Source organism: Coregonus clupeaformis, chromosome 29, assembly GCF_020615455.1.
Source record: "Coregonus clupeaformis isolate EN_2021a chromosome 29, ASM2061545v1, whole genome shotgun sequence".
NCBI lineage: Eukaryota > Metazoa > Chordata > Actinopteri > Salmoniformes > Salmonidae > Coregonus > Coregonus clupeaformis.
Genome location: NC_059220.1, coordinates 59,220,609 through 59,243,138, shown reverse-complemented (window position 1 = coordinate 59,243,138; position 22,530 = coordinate 59,220,609). Strand labels below are relative to the sequence as shown.

The 22,530-nt window shown below is 47.7% G+C and overlaps 1 protein-coding gene across 1 annotated transcript in view; it reads right to left on the bottom strand.

Annotated features, from left to right (window-relative positions):
• Positions 1 to 22,530, bottom strand: part of LOC121576742 (zinc finger CCHC domain-containing protein 14) — a 63,450-nt gene that overhangs the window by 17,226 nt on the left and 23,694 nt on the right. Inside the window, exons 2-7 of the mRNA XM_041890140.2 lie at positions 13,748 to 13,874; positions 2,457 to 2,524; positions 2,285 to 2,356; positions 1,998 to 2,083; positions 1,580 to 1,686; positions 102 to 138 (exon numbers count right to left, since the gene is read on the bottom strand). Coding sequence (XP_041746074.2) covers positions 102 to 138; positions 1,580 to 1,686; positions 1,998 to 2,083; positions 2,285 to 2,356; positions 2,457 to 2,524; positions 13,748 to 13,874 — 497 coding nt within the window. The remainder of the gene's footprint in view (positions 1 to 101; positions 139 to 1,579; positions 1,687 to 1,997; positions 2,084 to 2,284; positions 2,357 to 2,456; positions 2,525 to 13,747; positions 13,875 to 22,530) is intronic.

The following is a 22,530-nucleotide window of genomic DNA, read 5'->3' as shown; positions in this document are numbered from 1 at the left end:
GATATTTAGATCATTATACACTTTGCAGATTTGGATAGGCAGCAACAGTCTATATGTGACATAGTGAAAGAGTATGTTGAGTATTAGAGAGGAGAGACCACCTGTTGGCTCCTCTGTATTGAAGCAAGCACCCAAGATCTGTAGCACAAAAAAGAAACATAGATCGACAGTCATTCACATATTGAACAACTTCTAAATTAGCATATAGTTAGATACTGTTCGCAAAACAAATGTAATAATTTTGTCTCTTGACTTCTTGACATCTTTACAAGTTGTAACAAGCTAGAAACTAAATATCCGCTGAGTGTTGCCAGTTTGGCCAGGTTAATTTGAGAGCAGTGTGATATTGCAGCAGTGTCTGTACAGCCACGGGGGCCGGTGGTACCACATTACAGCAGAGTAAGAGCCATTTTTATTTCACTGCATCCCAAGGGTCTCTTAATATCTGCCAAGGGGTGATTGGCTGACTGCTGCAGACACACATCCAGGTCTCCCACTTCCCTGCCTGTCTGGGGGCCGGAACTATAAATACACTCTAGGATGAGGTCTCCCACTTCCCTGCCTGTCTGGGGGCCGGAACTATAAATACACTCTAGGATGAGGTCTCCCACTTCCCTGCCTGTCTGGGGGACGGACTATAAATACACTCTAGGATGAGGTCTCCCACTTCCCTGCCTGCCTGGGGGACGGACTATAAATACACTCTAGGATGAGGTCTCCCACTTCCCTGCCTGTCTGGGGGCCGGAACTATAAATACACTCTAGGATGAGGTCTCCCACTTCCCTGCCTGCCTGGGGGACGGACTATAAATACACTCTAGGATGAGGTCTCCCACTTCCCTGCCTGCCTGGGGGACGGACTATAAATACACTCTAGGATGAGGTCTCCCACTTCCCTGCCTGCCTGGGGGGACGGACTATAAATACACTCTAGGATGAGGTCTCCCACTTCCCTGCCTGCCTGGGGGACGGACTATAAATACACTCTAGGATGAGGTCTCCCACTTCCCTGCCTGCCTGGGGGACGGAACTATAAATACACTCTAGGATGAGGTCTCCCACTTCCCTGCCTGCCTGGGGGACGGACTATAAATACACTCTAGGATGAGGTCTCCCACTTCCCTGCCTGCCTGGGGGACGGAACTATAAATACACTCTAGGATGAGGTCTCCCACTTCCCTGCCTGCCTGGGGGACGGAACTATAAATAGGATGAGGTCACCAAATCGAATCATATCCTATTTTATTTGTCACATTTGCCGAATAGAACAGGTGTAGACTTTACTGTGAAATGCTTACTTACGAGCCCTTTCCCAACGATGTAGAGTTAAAAAATAAGAAAAATAAAATAAAATAACTCAAGAGGAATACAAATACACAATAATGAAGCTATATACAGGGAGTAGCAGTCACCAGGCCTACTAACACAAACATGCCAGCCCAAATTCACACACAAAACTAAAATAGAAACCCTAACACCCCTCAAACCCCAAAGATTAAGTGTCCCTACTTTACCCCAACCAGAGAGGGGGACACATACGTCCCATGAACACTGATTAGGGTTAGGACAGGAGTCTTACTTGCGGTGGGGGGAAAGGAGGGGGCGGTGGCGTTGGGGGCAGTAGTGCTGAAGAAGAGTCTGGCCCGGTAATGTTTGAGAATGTGGGCTGGAAGCGTTGTCAGGCACCTGCACAGAGAGAGGGTAAAGTCCAAACATATGAGATAACATTACATTCAATGCTTGGCATGATTCATTCCCTATTGTCTTTGACTCAGAGCCAGTTACACCAAGAACTAGGTCAACAACAACAATACAACAGCATGGTTTGTTTTCTCAATTACAGTAACTACTTGGTTGTTACTCCTTATCATACATATACAGTATGAACATATTATATATCACAACACATACACAGTATTAACTATGCACCACTGTTATCAAGTGAACATATTTAGGTTGGCTACCTTGGTCAGTGACACAATGCTGATGGACCTTACCTGGGGTCCAGCTCAGGGGTCTGATCAAGGCCAGGGGACTGAGGCAGGAACTTCTCTAGACCTTCATCAGGGAAAATCTGGGAGACCTGGGAGAAACACAAGATAGATAGTGACCTTCACATCACTATCCAACAGACAGCAGGTGGGTACAGTGGACATGAAGACAGTTCCCCCCACTTCATATACTATAAGTCCTAACCTGAAAATAGGAAGCTGCTAGTTAGCAGAACAGTCAATAAGAGACACTAGCGTTCAGTCCCCTCTCTCTGCATCGGCCACTATCTTACCTGGGAGAGAAAGTCCAGCACCTCCTGGTGAGTCCTGCCCACAGTGGACACAGAGGAGTCTGACCATTTGACCTGCGGGAAGAGGAGAGAGTGAGTAGACATGGAAACAGGATACAAAAACTAACATACAGTACATACTTAACTGTAAGTGTGTCTGTGTGTGTGTACTCACCTCTAGCATATATTCAATTGGTTTCTTCTTGTGGGTCACTCCCCTCAGCTCTATCCTCTCTATGTTCACTGAAATACAAACAAATTCTAATTCGAATTATCTGATATCATCGTCTAACAAACTAAGAACATCATGTGCTTCAGTGTCCTATATTATACCATGCTAGAGTATGCTAGCACATGCTAGATGAAATTGAGGGATTAGTGGTACTATTAGCGCTGCTGTAGGTTGTGCCTTCAAGGCTGATTCAGTCACAGACACATGTTGTTTTGGCACGAAATGTATGAAATTAAATCAAATGTCTGAATTCAGAAAGGGAAAATCACAGGGAAAGACATCACCTGGTATTCATTTAAACACATTAAACACTTTAAACTGGCAATCTCATAGAACCACAGGAAAATTGGCAAGGGTTCAGAGGAAGACAGCGAGAAAGAACAAAAAAAGACTAGAGGGAGCATACAGATAGAGAAACTCGGTAGAAAGAAAGAGAGAGCAATGGAGAGAAACAGCGACAGGAGGATAATCTAGATTTATGGCTGGATTAACGACACATTTCAGGGATCCTGCAAGTGACATTTTGGCTGAGCTCCGCAGAGATTCAGAGAACATACACACACACCCTCTAAAATCACAACACTCATAAACACATAAACCCACATACAGTAGATTACACACACACACACACACACACACACGGGTCTGTGTGTTAAATATACCCTGCAGACTCAGCACTTCCTCTGTTGTGTATTAGCATTGGGAGAGGCGCTAGCTAGCTGAATGAAGCTCTGTGCTGAAAGCCTCCTATCTGAGGGGATCAGAAATGAATAAATATTGTGAAAAACCTCCCCTGTCACTGCTTCCCCAGAGGGTTGGGTCTCAGTCTCAGGCCAGGAAAGGGCCTCTCCCCTGGCGGACGAGTGTGAACTTATCTGGAATGTTTTGAGGAGCAGAGCAGAAAGCCTATAGGCCTCTTCATTGTAAGACTGCCTGTCTGCCTGCCTGCTCCTACCTAACCACCCACTCAAACCTTCATTACTCTCAAGAACTTGCATCAAGATCAATTCAGAAGCAGCAGGGTCTAACCCTTTGTGTGTGTGTGTGTGTGTGTGTGTGTGTGTGTGTGTGTGTGTGTGTGTGTGTGTGTGTGTGTGTGTACACGTGAGTGTGTAAGTGAAAGAGAGAGTAGGAACAGTGTGTAGAAAAGAAAAGTGAGTGAGTAAGTGGAGAAAGTGAATGTGATGTGTGTGAGAGAGCCTGGAGCGTGGACAGAGGAGGAACTGCAGTACTGTATGTCATGCTGTCTGTGCTGAAACCTCTCTCCTGTGTGAGCTCCTTCTCCTGCCCATATTCAGACCATACAGAATCATACAGTAGCCAGAGGCAGTAGCACTGAACTAATATCACTCTCACTCACAGCAGAGTTTACACAGACAGTCCCCTCCACCACCTCCCATCTCCTCACTCAATAGAAACACAAATCAATTGAAATTGGTTTAGTTTTGCATATCACCCATGTTACTATAAGGCAACTGAATATTAATCTACATCCTGAAAACAAATGGTTAGAACGTCACTAACTTAATTGAGATAGTTTGTTCATCCATAGACAAAGCCTGCCTGTGGGGCATTGATCATACACATTCACCTGTTATCAGTTAGGTCTATATTCTCACAGACAAACTGAGTGCTGCTATCTTAGTATGTTTCCAGATTCAGCGCATTGCAATACTGGTGACCTGCTGAATTCCTCTTCTTTCACTGTTTAATCACTTAGTTGCATGCATTTACTAGAGGCTTCCAAAATATGCAAGTCATTTTTCACATGACTGTCTGGTGTAGACAGGAGAGCAGTGTTTATTATTTATCTGTGTTAAAGCGTCACTCTCTGAAAACAGATTGTGTCAGAGTGAAGGCATACTGACGAGAAAGAAAAATAGTCATTGACGAGCTGTCATTGCCTGCTATTCATATCTCATAGCTAAAATAACCTAATAACCCCCTAAGGACAAGTACAGTACCACTCAAAAGTTTGGGCACACCTACTCATTCAAGGGTTTTTCTTTATTTGTAGACATCAAAACTATGAAATAACACATATGGAATCCTGTAGTAACCCAAAAAATGTTAAACAAATCCAAATATATTTTATATTTGAGATTCTTCAAAGTAGCCACCCTTTGCCTTGATGACAGCTTTGCACACTCTTGGCATTCTCTCAACCAGCTTCATGAGGTAGTCACCTGGAATGCATTTCAATTAACAGGTGTGCCTTCTTAAAAGTTAATTTGTGGAATTTATTTCCTTCTTAATGCATTTGAGCCAATCAGTTGTGTTGTGACAAGGTAGGGGTGGTATACAGAAGATAGCCCTATTTGGTAAAAGACCAAGTCCATATTATGGCAAGAACAGCTCAAATAAGCAAAGAGAAACCACAGTCCATCATTACTTTAAGACATGAAGGTCAGTCAATACGGTAAATTTCAAGAACTTTGAAAGTTTCTTCAAGTGCAGTCGCAAAAACCATCAAGCCCTATGATGAATCTGGCTCTCATGAGTACCAGCACAGGAAAGGAAGACCCAGAGTTACCTCTGCTGCAGAGGATAAGTTCATTAGAGTTAACTGCACCGCAGATTGCAGCCCAAATAAATGCTTCACAGAGTTCAAGTAACAGACACATCAACTGTTCAGAGGAGACTGCGTGAATCAGGCCTTCATGGTCGAATTGCTGCAAAGAAACCACTACTAAAGGTCACCAATAAGAAGAACAGACTTGCTTGGGCCAAGAAACACGAGCAATGGACATCAGACCGGTGGAAATCTGTCCTTTGGTCTGATGAGTCCAAATTTGAGATTTTTGGTTCCAACCGGATGATCTCTGCATGTGTGGTTCCCACCGTGAAGCATGGAGGAGGTGTGATGGTGTGGGGGTGCTTTGCTGGTGACACTGTCAGTGATCTATTTAGAATTCAAGGCACACTTAACCAGCATGGCTACCACAGCATTCTGCAGCGATATGCCATCCCATCTGATTGCGCTTAGTGGGACTATCATTTGTTTTTCAACAGGACAATGACCCAACACATCTCCAGGCTATTTGACCAAGAAGGAGAGTGATGGAGTGCTGCATCAGATCACCTGGCCTCCACAATCACCCGACCTCAACCCAATTGAGATGGTTTGGGGTGAGTTGGACCGCAGAGTGAAGGAAAAGCAGGCAACAAGTGCTCAGCATATGTGGGAAATCCTTCAAGACTGTTGGAAAAGTATTCCAGGTGAAGCTGTTTGAGAGAATGACAAGAGTTTGCAAAGCTGTCATCAAGGCAAAGGGTGGCTACTTTGAAGAATCTAAAATCTAAAATATATTTTGATTTGTTTAACACTTTTTTGGTTACTACATGATTCCATATGTGTTATTTCATAGTTTTGATGTTGTCACGCCCTGACTCATGGGACTCTTGTATGTTGAGTCAGGGTGTGGAGTTCTATGTTATTATTTCTATGTTCTCATTCTAGGTTTTGTGTTTCTATGTTTGGCCGGGTGTGATTCCCAATCAGAGGCAGCTGTCGCACGTTGTCTCTGATTGGGGATCATACTTAAGTTGCCTGTTTGTTATCATTAGTTTTGGGATCTTGTTCCGTGTATAGGCTTGTATGGTGTTTAGCCTGAGGACTTCACGTTACGTTTTTTTTTCCGTTTTTTTTCGTGTGTTTATTTTATAAAATAAACATGTATGCATTTCACGCTGCGCCTTGGTCTGATCCGTCCTTCAACGTCAGTGACAGAAGATCCCACCAAACACGGACCAAGCAGCGTGACCAGGAGCAAACACCCTGGACACAGGTGGGGAAGATTTGGTCTTGGGAGGAGATATTTGCGGGGAAAGGACCATGGGCGAAGGTAGATGCCCAGGCAGGAGAGGAGCAACGGCAACACAGAGGGCGCCGGCCGAGGAGGAAGCCCGAGAGGCAGCCCCAAGATAATTTTCTTGGGGGGCTAAAGGGGTGGTCGGGGAGCGAGAGAGAAGAGCCCCGACCACTGCACCTGGTGGGTTTCCCTACGACCATAGGAACAAGAGTGGGAACAGTTTTATACTGAGGAGTCGGAGGATGACGACGACGATGAGTTTCTGTTCCCTAACTCGTGGGGGCTCCCGGAGGAGTCCTCACTGGAGGAGGATGGCCGAGAGAGAGAGAAGGATTGGATCTGCAGGGTAAGAGAGGAGGCCACCACATTACGGGGGCTGATAGCGAGAATGGAGCGGGAGAGCTCCATTCAAGAGGAGGCATTGCAGGAGGCTCGTAGAGAGAAGGAGGAAGTAGATGCACAGAGAGAGGAGCTGGTTAGGCAACATAAGGAGCGTGGGTTAATTGAGGAACCCATGTATGCAGAGATACGCACTGTATCGCCAGTGTGCATGCACAGCCCAGTGCGTTCTGTGCCAGCGCCCCGCACGTGTCGTGCGAAAGTGGGCAGCCAGCCAGGACGGGTTGTGCCGGCTCAACGCTCCTGGTCTCCAGTGCACCTCCAAGGTCCAGTATATCCTGCTCCTGTTCTACGCACTGTGTCACCAGTGCACCTCACCAGTCCTGTACGGCCCGTACCTGCTCCTCGCACCAAGCCAGTGGTGTGTGTCCCCAGTCCGGTCCGGCCCGTTCCTGCTCCTCGCACCAGACCAGTGGTGCGTGCTCCCAGTCCGGCCCGTTCCTGCTCCTGCTCCTCGCACCAGACCAGTGGTGCGTGCTCCCAGTCCGGCCCGGCCCGTTCCTGCTCCTCGCACCAAGCCAGTGGTGTGTGTCCCCAGTCCGGCCCGTTCCTGCTCCTCGCACCAGACCAGTGGTGCGTGCTCCCAGTCCGGCCCGGCCCATTCCTGCTCCTCGCACCAAGCCAGTGGTGCGTGTCGCCAGCCCGGTACGACCCGTACCTGCTCCCCGCACCAAGCCAGTGGTGTGTGTCCCCAGTCCAGCCCGGCCCGTTCCTGTTCCTCGCACCAAGCAAGTGGTGCGTGTCGCCAGCCCGGTACGACCCGTACCTTCTCCCCGCACCAAGCCAGTGGTGTGTGTCCCCAGTCCGGCCCGGCCCGTTCCTGCTCCCCGCACCAAGCCAGTGGTGTGTGTCCCCAGTCCGGCCCGGCCCGTTCCTGCTCCTCGCACCAGGCCAGTGGTGCGTGTTCCCAGTCTGGTACGGCCCGTGCCTGCTCCCCGCACCAAGCCAGTGGTGTGTGTCCCCAGTCCGGTCCGGCCCGTTCCTGCTCCTGCTCCTCGCACCAGACCAGTGGTGCGTGCTCCCAGTCCGGCCCGGCCCGTTCCTGCTCCTCGCACCAAGCCAGTGGTGTGTGTCCCCAGTCCGGCCCGTTCCTGCTCCTCGCACCAGACCAGTGGTGCATGCTCCCAGTCCGGCCCGGCCCGTTCCTGCTCCTCACACCAAGCCAGTGGTGCGTGTCGCCAGCCCGGTACGACCCGTACCTGTTCCCGCACCAAGCCAGTGGTGTGTTTCCCCAGTCCGGCCCGGCCCGTTCCTGCTCCTCGCACCAGACCAGTGGTGCGTGTTCCCAGTCCGGTACGGCCCGTTCCTGTTCCTCGCACCAGGCCAGTGGTGCGTGTTCCCAGTCCGGTACGGCCCGTGCCTGCTCCCCGCACCAAGCCAGTGGTGCGTGTTGCCAGTCCGGCCCCGCCCGTTCCTGCTCCTTGCACCAGACCAGTGGTGCGTGTTCCTAGTCCGGTCCGGCCCGTGCCTGCTCCTCGCACCAGACCAGTGGTGCGTGTGTCCGGCACGGCCCGTGCCCGTTCCACCGGTGCCTGGTCCAGCTCCGGTCGGTTGCTCCACTCCGGAGCTAGAGCAGTCCGCTCCACCGGTGCCTAGTCCAGCTCCGGTCAGCGGCTCCATTCCGGAGCCAGAGCAGTCCGTTCCACCGGGGTCCAGTCCAGCTCCGGTCAGCAGCTCCACTCCAGAACCAGAGCAGTCCGCTCCACCGGGGTTCAGTCCAGCTCCGGTCAGCAGCTCCATTCCGGAACCAGAGCAGTCCGCTCCACCGGGGTCCAGCCCAGCTCCGGTCCGCAGCTCCACTCCGGAGCCAGAGCAGTCCGCTCCACCGGTGCACAGTCCAGCTCCGGTCAGCGGCTCCAGTCCAGACCCAGACGTCAGCCCCTCTCCAGGTTTGGGGTCTCCCACACCAGGGCCCAGACAGGGCTTGGTGCATCGTGGGAGGAAGGAGAGGGGAAGCAGCGCGCCGAGGTCCAGACCAGACCAGGGGCGCAACGGGAGGCTGAGAGAATGTGGTCGTCACGCCCGGAGCCGGATCCGCCTCTGAGGCGGAATGCCCACCCGGACCCTACCCTGTTATGTCAGGTTTGTGCGGTCGGAGTCTGCACCTTTGGGGGGGGGGGAGGTACTGTCACGCCCTGACTTATGGGACTCTTGTATGTTGAGTCAGGGTGTGGAGTTCTATGTTATTATTTCTATGTTCTCATTCTAGGTTTTGTGTTTCTATGTTTGGCCGGGTGTGATTCCCAATCAGAGGCAGCTGTCGCTCGTTGTCTCTGATTGGGGATCATACTTAAGTAGCCTGTTTGTTATCATTAGTTGTGGGATCTTGTTCCGTGTATAGGCTTGTATGGTGTTTAGCCTGAGGACTTCACGTTACGTTGTTTTTGTTCGTGTGTTTATTTTATAAAATAAACATGTATGCATTTCACGCTGCGCCTTGGTCTGACCCGTCCTTCAACGTCCGTGACAGATGTCTTCACTATTATTGTACAATGTAGAAAATAGTAAAAATAAAGAAAAACCCTGGAATTAGTAGGTGTGTCCAAACTTTTGACTGGTACTGTATGTGAGTTAATTCCTAAACCAACAACAACCACTTCAGCCAAAAGAGATCCTCTCTGGTCCAAACTGATGCATAGGACCAACTTCATCCAAAAAAGCCTTCCAGTACTGATAATGGGCCAGATTTCCTATTTGAATTATACTGTGATTCAATGTTTCTGGGGATTTCCTAAGCCTAAAAGTCTGTGGTCCAAAAACCCACTATGGTGAAATTAAACATATTACGAGCACTGAGTAAAATAAGGAAGGCCAACTGACATCAGTCCAGGAACAGATCTGGGGACAGCTTGTGAGATTTAAACATCTATGCAACTTTCTGCCCTTTCTCACAGCGCTAGTCTTTCAAAATACACCATCTTAACCTTGAAATCATACCTCTTAATGTGCAAACTCAGTTTATCTACCACACACCAACTCCTCCCTCCACCCACCACTCAGCCAAAGCTGAGCCCACAGATCTCCAACCTCCTCCAACACACACATCCTCAACCTAAGGGACAGAGTTAATCTCTTCTCAACCACATCCTGTACTACACAGTAGTAACTCAAGCCATGTACTCAGATGTAACCTAGCCATGTCCTGGTCCTTCTCACCCATCCAGGCGGTCCATCTCCCTCAGCACCCTGTTGCATACCAAGCCACCCTGTCCCGTGTCAGGTCATCCCTCTCCCTCAGTCCCCTGCCCTGCCACCCAGGTGACCTGTACCCTCTGCCCTGCCACCGAGCCTCACCCTCAGCCCCCTGCCCTGCCACCCAGCCTCTCCCTCATCCCCCTGCCCTGCCACCCAGCCTCACCCTCAGCCCCCTGCCCTGCCACCCAGCCACTCCCTCAGCCCCCTGTCCTGCCACCCAGACTCACCCTCAGCCCCCTGCCCTGCCACCCAGCCTCTCCCTCAGCCCCCTGCCCTGCCCTGCCACCCAACCTCTACCTCAGCCCCCTGCCCTGCCACCCAGTCTCTCCCTCAGCCCCCTGCCCTGCCACCCAGCCTCTCCCTCAGCCCCCTGCCCTGCCACCCAGCCTCTCCCTCAGCCCCCTGCCCTGCCACCCAGCCTCTCCCTCATCCCCCTGCCCTGCCACCCAGCCTCTCCCTCAGCCCCCTGCCCTGCCACCCAGACTCTCCCTCAGCCCCCTGCCCTGCCACCCAGCCTCTCCCTCAGCCCCCTGCCCTGCCACCCAGCCTCTCCCTCAGCCCCCTGCCCTGCCACCCAGCCTCTCCCTCAGCCCCCTGCCCTGCCACCCAGCCTCTCCCTCAGCCCCCTGCCCAGTGCCCAGTAGGCAGTAGCTGCTGGAGGCTCCACATGCCTTGTGCCAGACTCCTTAATCCAGGGCATACTACCATTCTAACAGATCTGGTTACATATTACACCCTGTGCAATACACTGGCACACAGAGACACACAGAGTGACTAATCAACAGTGACAGTGATTGTTTTTTTTACATTATCAGCACCTTTCATGTGGTGTGTGTAGTATGAGAATGACACCAAAACCAAGATGGCATTACAAAGTAAGTCGCTCACTATCTACATGTTTGAATAACAAGTGCACCCTCGCTGCTATGTGCGTGTGTATGTTCATCCTGCTTTGTGCTGTGTGATGACAGGCATGCAGCCCTGGCCATGAGGTAGTGTAGCTAGCCCAGCATTGGGTTACCAGAGAGGGGAGAGGCCAATCCTACTGAGTAACGGAGAGACCTGCTCCTTTCAAAGCAATTTCAACCCTCAGCTTAACCTGCTCCTCTAACTATCAACTCCTTAATCCTCTATCACCATTCAAATAACTAGCAACCCATATTTAAACTACCCTCAGATAGAAGACATTCCTACACACTGACTCATTATACAGTTTGTGTAACTTGAGTTCAAAATATTAAATGTGTAAGGTAGTGTCTACACTTATTACTATGAAATGATTAACGGGGCACCAGTCCTTCCTTGGACAAAATTGGTCTTCTAAGAAGGCCTGACTTGTGAGTTATTTACAATAACTCTATAAGACTACAATTAGAATAATAGCAATACATTGATTTAATCTGAAGGTATGAATTATTTGAGAATCAATTGGAGTTCTTTCCCAGAATAACTAGACAAACACAAGTTCTTTATACAATCAACATTTAATAACGCTAATCAAAATATTTACAAACATAATGAGCGTGATCATGAAAAGGTAGGAAATAGAATGAAAGACAAGAAAGAGACCTCAAGATATCTGAATATTAAAGATGTGATACTCAGTCTGTGAACAAAGTCTGTTGTCCTTGGCTCTGGTTAGGCCACATGGAAGTGAACAAAGGAAAGATGGCGGTGTGTCCTTTGTCCTGAGTTGAGGGGTTCCTTGGTGGTGGTTTCTTGCTCCTTTCCTCTGAGTTTGGAAGGTCCCTCGTGGGCTGCTCCTTTGGGTTGTGTCCCTGGTTGCTCTGTCTGCTGGCTCTTCCTTTGAGTTGCAGAGGCTGTGCTCTAAATCATCTTCTCCTTCTTTCCTTGAAGAAGGTTAGCTTAAATGTACTGTTCAGGCTACACTAGCTCTTTAAAGACTGTCTCCTTCTGAGACTGTTTAGTGCATGGGCTCTTCCGCACCAATTTCTGTACTGGATTACAGGTACTATTCCTTAAAAAGGTACTTTCCCTAACCTAAATTCACCAGTTCTTGCCATTAAAGGCGAAGGTCCAGGCCCTGTGGTCAGCCTACTGAAGATGGAGGTTCTTCTCCCTCCTTGAGAGAGAGGTCCAGCTTGAGAGGTCCAGCAGGATAAGAGAGTGAGGTGGGAGACAGCAGAGTCCTTTTGTAGTCCTGTGAGGTAACATTGTATCGTACCTAGGTGTGAAGGGCCACTTTTATGACCCTTTGTTTTAGAGAGCGAGAGAGCTTGGATGTTCAAAATTGTTAAATATATGACATTAAAACGACGTGTCGCTGCAAATGTTACTGTACAATCCATTGACCAGTCAAGTGGTGCCTATAGTATAGAAAGAAGGACCTCAAGATAAAACAGAGTGTATCAAAGAAGGAGAATCTAAAACAGATTTAGAACTCTTCTACTGTACTAACATATACTGCCTACTATTGCCAGGACCTCAGAGAAAAATTACATTGCTGAGGTCATCATTATCCTCCAACACCCTCCCACCTCCAGACAAAACTTTCCAAAACTGGAGGAGAAAATGTGGCTTGTGGATTACACAACATTTGACCACGCTTGGAGTGAACATCTGGGTTTTGGTCCAGTCAACAAGAAAAAAGAGAGAAAATAAAGTTTAAAAAAACATGCAGACAACTAAGAAACCTACAGTATTTATAGCTGTAGTGTCTGTGACCCTGAAACAATCCCAAGCAACAGTATCATCCAAATCCAAACAAGCACGGCCCTTTGTGAGTTTGTTTCTTTGTGGGTGTGCATGCGTACAAGTGTCTATTCAGGTCTATTCAGAGCCTATGGCAGCAAATACTTACAAATATTGTACTAAGGAGAAGTAGGGAACAATCTGCTACACTCTCATTGAATAGCAGTATTCCCCCTCATAACAAATACCTCAATACCTATGCGACACTCTAGTAGAGTAAAGGTTTTAGACATCATTCCGCATAGCAGTGGAAGTGTTCAGTAGTGTGTGAGTAGTATGTACAGTGTGAAGGAGTGAATGAGAGAATGAGAAGTGTGAAACAGAGGATGATGGGAGATTCCTGCAGCAGCTGCTCCCTCCAGATGGGAGCAGTGTAGCAGTGTGTAAAACATAACACTGATGCCCTTCATAGCGCACGGCCAGCGCTCCCTCATGTTGAGAACTAGATATATCAGCAACCTTCTCTCTCTCCTTCTGATTGGGGGAGGGCCGTAGGGCAATCATGCCTCCACATTCCTCAAGGAGCCTGGTTGGTTGATTTCAGTGTTTCAGCGTGTGGTTTCTTGTTCTGGGTGCATGTGTGAGTGTCTGACACTAGTGAAAAGCATGATCTGTCTGACAACTATAGATGTAGGATCTTAATTTGAGCCAGTTTGCTAGAAAATGAAAATAATCTTGCAGCAACAGGAAATGTGAATTATTATGTGGATTATAATGAATTTTGTAGAGGTTGATACATTTTTTATTAGGGCAAAGCAAGTCTGACATTTTAAAGTGTTAACTACAAACTTTAGAATACTTTTTAAACCTTGAATACACTACAAGTTTGCATTTCCAGCTGTGCAGGAAAATTATCAGCAACAAAAGAGTGATGAAATTAAGATCCTACATCTGTAACTGAACTGCTTCCTCCAAAGACATGTACTGTATGAGTGACAACAGAACCCCTGTGAACTCAAGATTCCCATAGTACTACAGATTCCCATGTGTGACGTTGTTGGAGTGAACCTTGACCCTTACTGTTTCTGGAAAGTCCTTGTCTCGTTCGTATATAGAGTAAATTAGTGTGACAGAGTTCTTTGGATAAGTGTGACAGAGCAAAATTATGTTTCTCACCTTTGCTGGGTTTTCCAACATGCACCTTGACTGGCAGCTCCTGGCATGAGAGAGATGGCATGTGAGGCATGGATTCTGGGACAATTCCCTCGTTCCCTCGCCCTGCCCCGACCTCTCGGTGCGGTGTCTGTGAAACATGGGTCAAAGGTCATGTCAAGTAGTCAGAGGTTAATATCATGGTCAGAGGGTTAGGGATTACTAAACATAAGCACCCTGACTGTCATTCAGACTGCCCTACTCACTCACTGTCATATAATCAGCTCCCTCAAGTATTATGCCTTAAAGAGGTAAGAGGATCACACTCACAGACTTTTGGAAATCACTGAATTTATTTGAAAATGACCTCTGATGACATCCTATGGGGTCATTTTCTTAGGACACTTTCTTTTTCAATACAGAACATAGAAAATCATTGTTTTCACATACAGTGCCTTCTGAAAGTATTTACACCCCTTGACTTTCTCAATAATGTTGTCGTGTTACAGCCTGAATTAAAAATTTATTACATTGTGATTTTTTGTCACTGGCCTACACACAATACCCCATAATGTCAAAGTGGAATTGTGTTTTTAAAAATGTTTTCAAATTAATTAAAAAAGAAAAGCTGAAATGTCTTGAGTCAATAAGTATTCAATGTTTGTTATGGCAAGCCTAAATAAATACGTTCAGGAGTAGTAATTTGCTAACCAACTCACATAATAAGTTGCATGGACTGCAATAATAGTGTTTAACAAAATTTTTGAACGACTACTTCATCTCTGTAACCCACACATACAATTATCTGTAATTCCAAGGAACAGTCAGTAGATTTTATTCATTTATTTTTTATTTAACCTTTATTTAACTAGGCAAGTCAGTTAAGAACAAATTCTTATTTACAATGACGGCCTACACCGGCCAAATCCGGACGACTCTGGGCCAATTGTGCGCCGCCCTATGGGACTCCCAATCACGGCCGGTTGTGATACAGCCTGGAATCGAACCAGGGGGTCTGTAGTGACGCCTCAAGCACTGAGATGCAGTGCCTTAGATCGCTGCGCCACTCGGGAGCCCAGATCTCAGAGATAGAATTGTGATGAGGAATACAGTCCCTTCAGAAAGTATTCACACCCCTTTACTTTTTCCACATTTTGTTGTGTTACAGCCTGAATTTAAAATGTATTACATTGAGATTGTGTGTCACTGATCTACACACAATACCCCATAATGTAAAAATGGAATTTTGTTTGTAGAACCTTTTTTAAATTAATAAAAAATTAAAAGAGAACGTCTTCAGTCAGTAAGTATTCAACCCCTTTCTAAAGGCATTCCTAAATGAGTTTAGGAGTAAAAATGTGCTTAACAAATCGCATAATACAGTGCAGTTTGAAAGTATTCAGACCCCTTGACTTTTTCCACATTTTGTTACCTTACAGCCTTCTTCTAAAATGGATTAAATCATTTCCCCCCCTCCTCAATCTACACACAATACCCCATAATGACAAAGCAAAAACAGGTTTTTAGAAATTGTAGCAAATGTATTAAAAATCACATTTACATAAAGATTCAACTAGACACGGACATGAATTATCTGTTTAGTGTGCTAACACACTCTTGGCAGTTTGTTGTAACCAAGTATTGGTGCTAAATTGTGTGTTAATGGATGCTAGCTTGCTAGTTAGCTACGGCGTCATAGCTAGGCATCGTGGGTTGTTGTGGTTAGTTACTGTAGGTTGGCAGTGTCTTCGGCCGTGCCGGCTGTAGCACGAAGCGAGCTAACTAGCTGTTTTTTTCGAACAGAGTCAGAGTCAACACAGTAGCCATTGTGTGCCGGGGGTAGCACGAAGCTAGCTAGCTAGCCGTTCTTCAAACAAAGTCAACACAGTGGCCATTGCTAGCTACCCAACACGACCAGCTAACTGTACTGTAGTAGCTAAATACAATATACTTGTCCTAGCTAGCCAACGTTTAATCATTGCTGCGTCATGAAAGGAACTTGACACAGACACGAATGATCTGTTTAGTGTGTTATCACACTATTGGTGTGTCTTGGCAGTGTCTTCGGCCGTGCCGGCTGTTCGAACAGAGTCAGAGTCAACACAATAGCCATTGTGTGCCGGGTGTAGCACGAAGCTAGCTAGCTAGCCGTTCTTCAAACAAAGTCAACACAGTGGCCATTGCTAGCTACCCAACACGACCAGCTAACTGTACGGTAGTAGCCAAATACAATATACTTGTCCTAGCTAGCCAACGTTTAATCATTGCTGCGTCATGAAAGGAACTTGACACAGACACGAATGATCTGTTTAGTGTGTTATCACACTATTGGTGGTTTGTTGTGACCAAGTGTTGGTGCTAAACGGTGTGTTATTGTTATTGGATGCTAGCTTGCTAGTTAGCTATGGTGTCATAGTTAGCTAGCTGAATAAAGTGGGTTGAGTCTATTCCTTTAAACATTGAACCGCTGTGGTTCACAACAATTCTGATTTCTAAAGGTGGAAGTTGGGAGAGTTTTTGTTCGGGTGGTTCAGTGAAACAATTTTAGTTTCTGAGGTAGAAGTTTTTGGTGAGGGAGGCCCTGCTCTCTCCTCTCCCAGATGCTTAGCTCATTTCATTCCGATCTCCTCTGCATTTTTGTAGCCATTTGCTACAGCCTGTCAACTATGCCTCTGCCTATCCCTGTTCTCTCCTCTCTGCACAGGCTACACAAACGCACCACACCGCGTGGCTGCTGCCTCTCTAACCTGGTGGTCCCCGCACGCACCCCACACCTGGAGTTCCAGGTCGCAGGCAGCCTCTGGAACTGCCGTTCTGCTGCCAACAAAGCTGACTTCATCCCAGCCTATGCCAACCTCCAGTCCCTCGACTTCCTGGCGCTGACGGAAACATGGATCACCACTGAAAACACTGCTACTCCTACTGCTCTCTCCTCGTCTGACCATGTGTTCTCGCATACCCCGAGAGCATCTGGTCAGAGGGGTGGTGGTACAGGAATCCTCATCTCTCCCAAGTGGACATTCTCAATTTTTCCCCTAACCCATCTGTCTATCTCCTCATTTGAATTCCATGCTGTCACAGTCACTAGCCCATTTAAGCTTAATATCCTTGTCATCTATCGCCCTCCAGGTTCCCTTGGAGAGTTCATCAATGAGCTTGACGCCTTGATAAGTTCCTTCCCTGAGGATGGCTCACCCCTCACAGTTTTGGGGGATTTCAACCTCCCTATGTCCACATTTGACTCATTTCTCTCTGCCTCCTTCTTTCCACTCCTCTCCTCTTTTGACCTCACCCTCTCACCGTCCCCCCTACTCACAAGGCAGGCAATACGCTTGACCTCATCTTCACTAGATGCTGCTCCTCTACTAATCTCACTGCAACTCCCCTCCATGTCTCCGACCACTACTTTGTTTCCTTTTCTCTCTCGCTCTCCTCCCACACTACTCACTCTGCCCCTACACAGATGGTAATGCGCCGCCCGCAACCTTCGCTCTCTCTCTCCCACTACTCTCTCCTCTTCCATCCTATCATCTCTTCCCTCTGCTCAATCCTTCTCCCTCCAATCTCCTGATTCTGCCTCCTCAACCCTCCTCTCCTCCCTTTCTGCATCCTTTGACTCTCTGTGTCCCCTATCCTCCCGGCCGGCTCGGTCCTCCCCTCCAGCTCCGTGGCTTGATGACTCATTGCGAGCTCACAGAACAGAGCTCCGGGCAGCGGAGCGGAAATGGAAGAAAACTAAACTCCCTGCCGACCTGGCATCTTTTCACTCCCTCCTCTCTACATTTTCTTCATCTGTTTCTGCTGCTAAGGCCACCTTCTACCACTCTAAATTCCAAGCATCTGCCTCTAACCCTAGGAAGCTCTTTGCCACATTTTCCTCCCTCCTGAATCCTCCCCCCCCTCTCTCTCTGTGGATGACTTCGTCAACCACTTTGAAAAGAAGGTTGACGACATCCGATCCTCGTTTGTTAAGTCTAATGACACTGCTGGTCCTGCTCACACTGCCCTACCCTATGCTTTGACTTCTTTCTCCCCTCTCTCTCCAGATAAAATCCTGCGACTTGTGACTGCAGGCCGCCCAACAACCTGCCCGCTTGACCCCATCCCCTCCTCCCTTCTCCAGACCATCTCCGGTGACCTTCTCCCCTACCTCACCTCGTTGATCAACTCATCCTTGACCGCTGGCCATGTCCCTTCCGTCTTCAAGAGAGCGAGAGTTGCTCCCCTTCTCAAAAAACAACACTCGACCCCACTGACGTCAACAACTACAGACCAGTATCCCTTCTTTCTTTTCTTTCCAAAACTATTGAGCGTGCCGTCTTTAGCCAACTCTCTTGCTATCTCTCTCAGAATGACCTTCTTGATCCAAACCAATCAGGTTTCAGGACTGGTCATTCAACTGAGACTGCTCTTCTCTGTGTCACGGAGACTCTCCACACTGCTAAAGCTAACTCTCTCTCCTCTGCTCTTGTCCTTCTAGACCTGTCTGCTGCCTTTGATACTGTGAACCATCAGATCCTCCTCTCCACCCTCTCCGAGCTGGGCATCTCCGGCGCGGCTCACTCCTGGATTGCGTCCTACCTGACCGGTCGCTCCTACCAAGTGGCGTGGCGAGAAGCTGTCTCCGCACCACGTGCTCTCACCACTGGTGTCCCCAGGGCTCAGTTCTAGGCCCTCTCCTTTTCTCCCTATACACCAAGTCACTTGGCTCTGTCATATCCTCACATGGCCTTTCCTATCATTGCTACGCTGACGATACACAACTAATCTTCTCCTTTCCCCCTTCTGATAACCAGGTGGCGAATCGCATCTCTGCATGTCTGGCAGACATATCAGTATGGATGACGGATCACCACCTCAAGCTGAACCTCTGGCAAGACGGAGCTGCTCTTCCTCCCGGGGAAGGACTGCCCGTTCCATGATCTCGCCATCACGGTTGACAACTCCGCTGTGTCCTCCTCCCAGAGTGCGAAGAGCCTAGGCGTGACCCTGGACAACACCCTGTCGTTCTCCGCCAACATCAAGGCGGTGACCCGCTCCTGCAGGTTCATGCTCTACAACATTCGGAGAGTACGACCCTGCCTTACACAGGAAGCGGCACAGGTCCTAATCCAGGCACTTGTCATCTCCCCGGCTGGACTACTGCAACTCGCTGTTGGCTGGCCTCCCTGCCTGTGCCATTAAACCCCTACAACTCATCCAGAATGCCGCAGCCCGTCTGGTGTTCAACCTTCCCAAGTTCTCTCACGTCACCCCCCTCCTCCGCACACTCCACTGGCTTCCAGTTGAAGCTCGCATCCGCTACAAGACCATGGTGCTTGCCTATGGAGCAGTGAGGGGAACGGCACCTCTGTACCTTCAGGCTCTGATCAGTCCCTACACCCAAACGAGGGCATTGCGTTCATCCACCTCTGGCCTGCTGGCTCCCTTCCTCTGCGGAAGCATAGTTCCCGCTCAGCCCAGTCAAAACTGTTCGCTGCTCTGGCACCCCAATGGTGGAACAAGCTCCCTCACGACGCCAGGACAGCGGAGTCACTCACCACCTTCCGGAGACATTTGAAACCCCACCTCTTTAAGGAATACCTGGGATAGGATAAAGTAATCCTTCTACCCCCCCAAATTGTAAAGTGGTTATCCCACTGGCTATAGGGTGAACGCACCAATTTGCGAGTCGCTCTGGCTAAGAGCGTCTGCTAAATGACGTTAATGTGCCCTTGAGCAAGGCACTTAACCCTAATTGCTCCTGTAAGTCGCTCTGGATAAGAGCGTCTGCTAAATGACTAAAATGTAAATGTAAATGTAATTCAGACCCTTTACTCAGTACTTTCTTGAACCTTTGGCAGCGATTAGAGCCTTGAGTCTTTTTGGGTATGACGCTACAAGCTTGGCACACCTGTATTTGGGGAGTTTTTCCCATTCTTCTCTGCAGATCCTCTCAAGCTCTGTCAGGTTGGATGGAGAGCATCGCTGCACAGCTATTTTCAGGTCTCTCCAGAGATGTTCGATCGGGTTCAAGTCCGGGCTCTGGCTGGGCCACTCAAGGACATTCAGAGACTTGTCCCGAAGACACTCCTGCATTGTCTTGGCTGTGTGCTTAGGGTTGTTGTTCTGTTGGAAGGTAAACCTTCGACCCGTCTGAGGTCCTGAACGCTCTGGAGCAGGTTTTCATCAAGGATCTCTCTGTACTTTGCTCCGTTCATCTTTCCCTCAATCCTGACTAGTCTCCCAGTCCTTTCTGCTGAAAAACATCCCCACAGCATGATGCTGCCACCACCATGCTTCACCGTAGGGATGGTGCCAGGTTTCCTGTGCCTTTTACTGAGGAGTGGCTTCCGTCTGGCCACTCTACCATAAAGGCCTGATTGTTGGAGTGCTGCAGAGATGGTTGTCCTTCTGTAAGGTTCTCCCATCTCCACAGAGGAACTCTGCAAATCTGTCAGCGTGACCATCGGGTTCTTGGTCACTTCCCTGACCAAGGCCCTTCTATCCCGATTGCTCAGTTTGGCTGTGCGACCAGCTCTAGGAAGAGTCTTGGTGGTTCCAAACTTCTTCCATTTAAGAATGATGGAGGCCACTGTGTTCTTGGGGACCTTCAATGCTGCAGAAATGTTTCGGTACCCTTCCCCAGATCTCTGCCTCGACACAATCCTGTCTCGGAGTTCTACGGACAATTCCTTCATCCTCATGGCTTGGTTTTTTCTCTGACATGTACTGTCAACTGTGGGACCTTATATAGACAGGTGTGTGCCTTTCCAAATCATGTTCAATCAATTGAATTTACCACAGGTGAACTCCAATCAAGTCGTAGAAACATCTCAAGGATGATCAATGGAAACCGAATGCACCTGAGCTCAATTTCGAGGCTCATAGCAAAGGGTCTGAATACATACAGTACCAGTCAAAAGTTTGGACACACCTACTCATTCCAGGGTTTTTCTTTATTTTTATTATTTTCTACATTGTAGAATAATAGTGAAGACATCAAAACTATGAAATAGCACATATGGAATCATGTAGTAACCAAAAAAGTGTTAAACAAATCAAAATATATTTTAGATTTTAGATTCTTCAAAGTAGCCACCCTTTGCTTGATGACAGCATTGCACACTGTTGGCATTCTCTCAACCAGCTTCACCTGGAATGCTTTTCCAACAGTCTTGAAGGAGTTCCCACTTATGCTGAGCACTTGTTGGCTGCTTTTCCTTCACTCTGCGATCCAACTCACCCCAAACCATCTCAATTGGGTTGAGGTTGGGTGATTGTGGAGGCCAGGTCTTCTGATGCAGCACTCCATCACTCTCCTTCTTGGTCAAATAGCCCTTATACAGCCTGGAGGTGTGTTGGGTCATTGTCCTGTTGAAAAACAAATGATAGTACCACTAAGCACAAACCAGATGGGATTACGTAACGCTGCAGAATGCTGTGGTAGCCATGCTGGTTAAGTGTGCCTTGAATTCTATATAAATCACCAACAGTGTCAACAGCAAAGCACCCCAACACCATCACACCTCCTCCTCCATGCTTCACGGTGGGAACCACACATGCGGAGATCATCCGTTCACCTACTCTGCATCTCACAAAGACACAGTGGTTGGAACCAAACATTTCAAATTTGGACTCATCAGACCAAAGGACAGATTTCCACCGGTTTGATGTCCATTGCTTGTGTTTCTTGGCCCAAGCAAGTCTCTTCTTCTTATTGGTGTCCTTTAGTAGTGGTTTCTTTGCAGCAATTCGACCATGAAGGCCTGATTCATGCAGTCTCCTCTGAACAGCTGATGTTGAGATGTGTCTGTTACTTGAACTCTGTGAAGCATTTATTTGGGCTGCAATTTCTGAGGCTGGTAAATTGTTCTACTGTTTTTGCTTTGTCAATATGCATTGTGTTTTTGAGCTTTAACTTTCTTTTTGTGGCAACATTGCATAACACTTATTGTCTTTACATTGATGAGGGGGAAAATGTATTTAATCCATTTTAGAATAAGGCTGTAACCTAACAAAATGTGGAAAAAGGGAAGGGGTCTGAATACTTTCCGAATGCACTGTAAGTTGCATGGACTCATTCCGTGTTCAATAATAGTGGTTAACATGATTTTTGAATGACTACCCCATTATGTACCCCACGCATGCAATTATCTGTAAGGTCCCTCAATCGAGTAGTGAATTTCAAGCACAGATTCAACTACAAAGACCAGGGAGGTTTTTCAATGCCTCGCAAAGAAAGGCACCGATTGGTAGATGGGTAAAAATTTAAAAAGTACATGCTGAATATCCCTTTGACCATGGTGAAGTTATTCATTACACTTTGGATGGTGTATCAATACACCCAGTCACTACAAAGATACAGGCGTCCTTCCTAACGCAGTTGCCGGAGAGGAAGGAAACTGCTCAGGGATTTCACCATGAGGCCAATGGTGACTTTAAAACAGAGTTTAATGGTTGTGATATGAGAAAACTGAGGATGGATCAACAACATTGTAGTTACTCCACAATACTAACCTAAATGACAGAGTGAAAAGGAAGCCTGTACATAATGAAAATATTCCAAAACATGCATCCTGTTTGCAACAAGGCACTTAAGTAATACTGTAAAAATGTGGTAATTAAATTAACTTTTTGTCCTGAATACAAAGCGTTATGTTTGGGGCAAATCCAACACAACACATCACCAAGTACCACTCTTCATATTTTCAAGCATGGTGTTGGCTGCATCATGTTATGGGTATACTTGTCATTGGCAAGAACTAGGAAGAATGTTTAGGATAAAAATTAACAGAATACAGCTATAAGCACAGGCAAAATCCTAG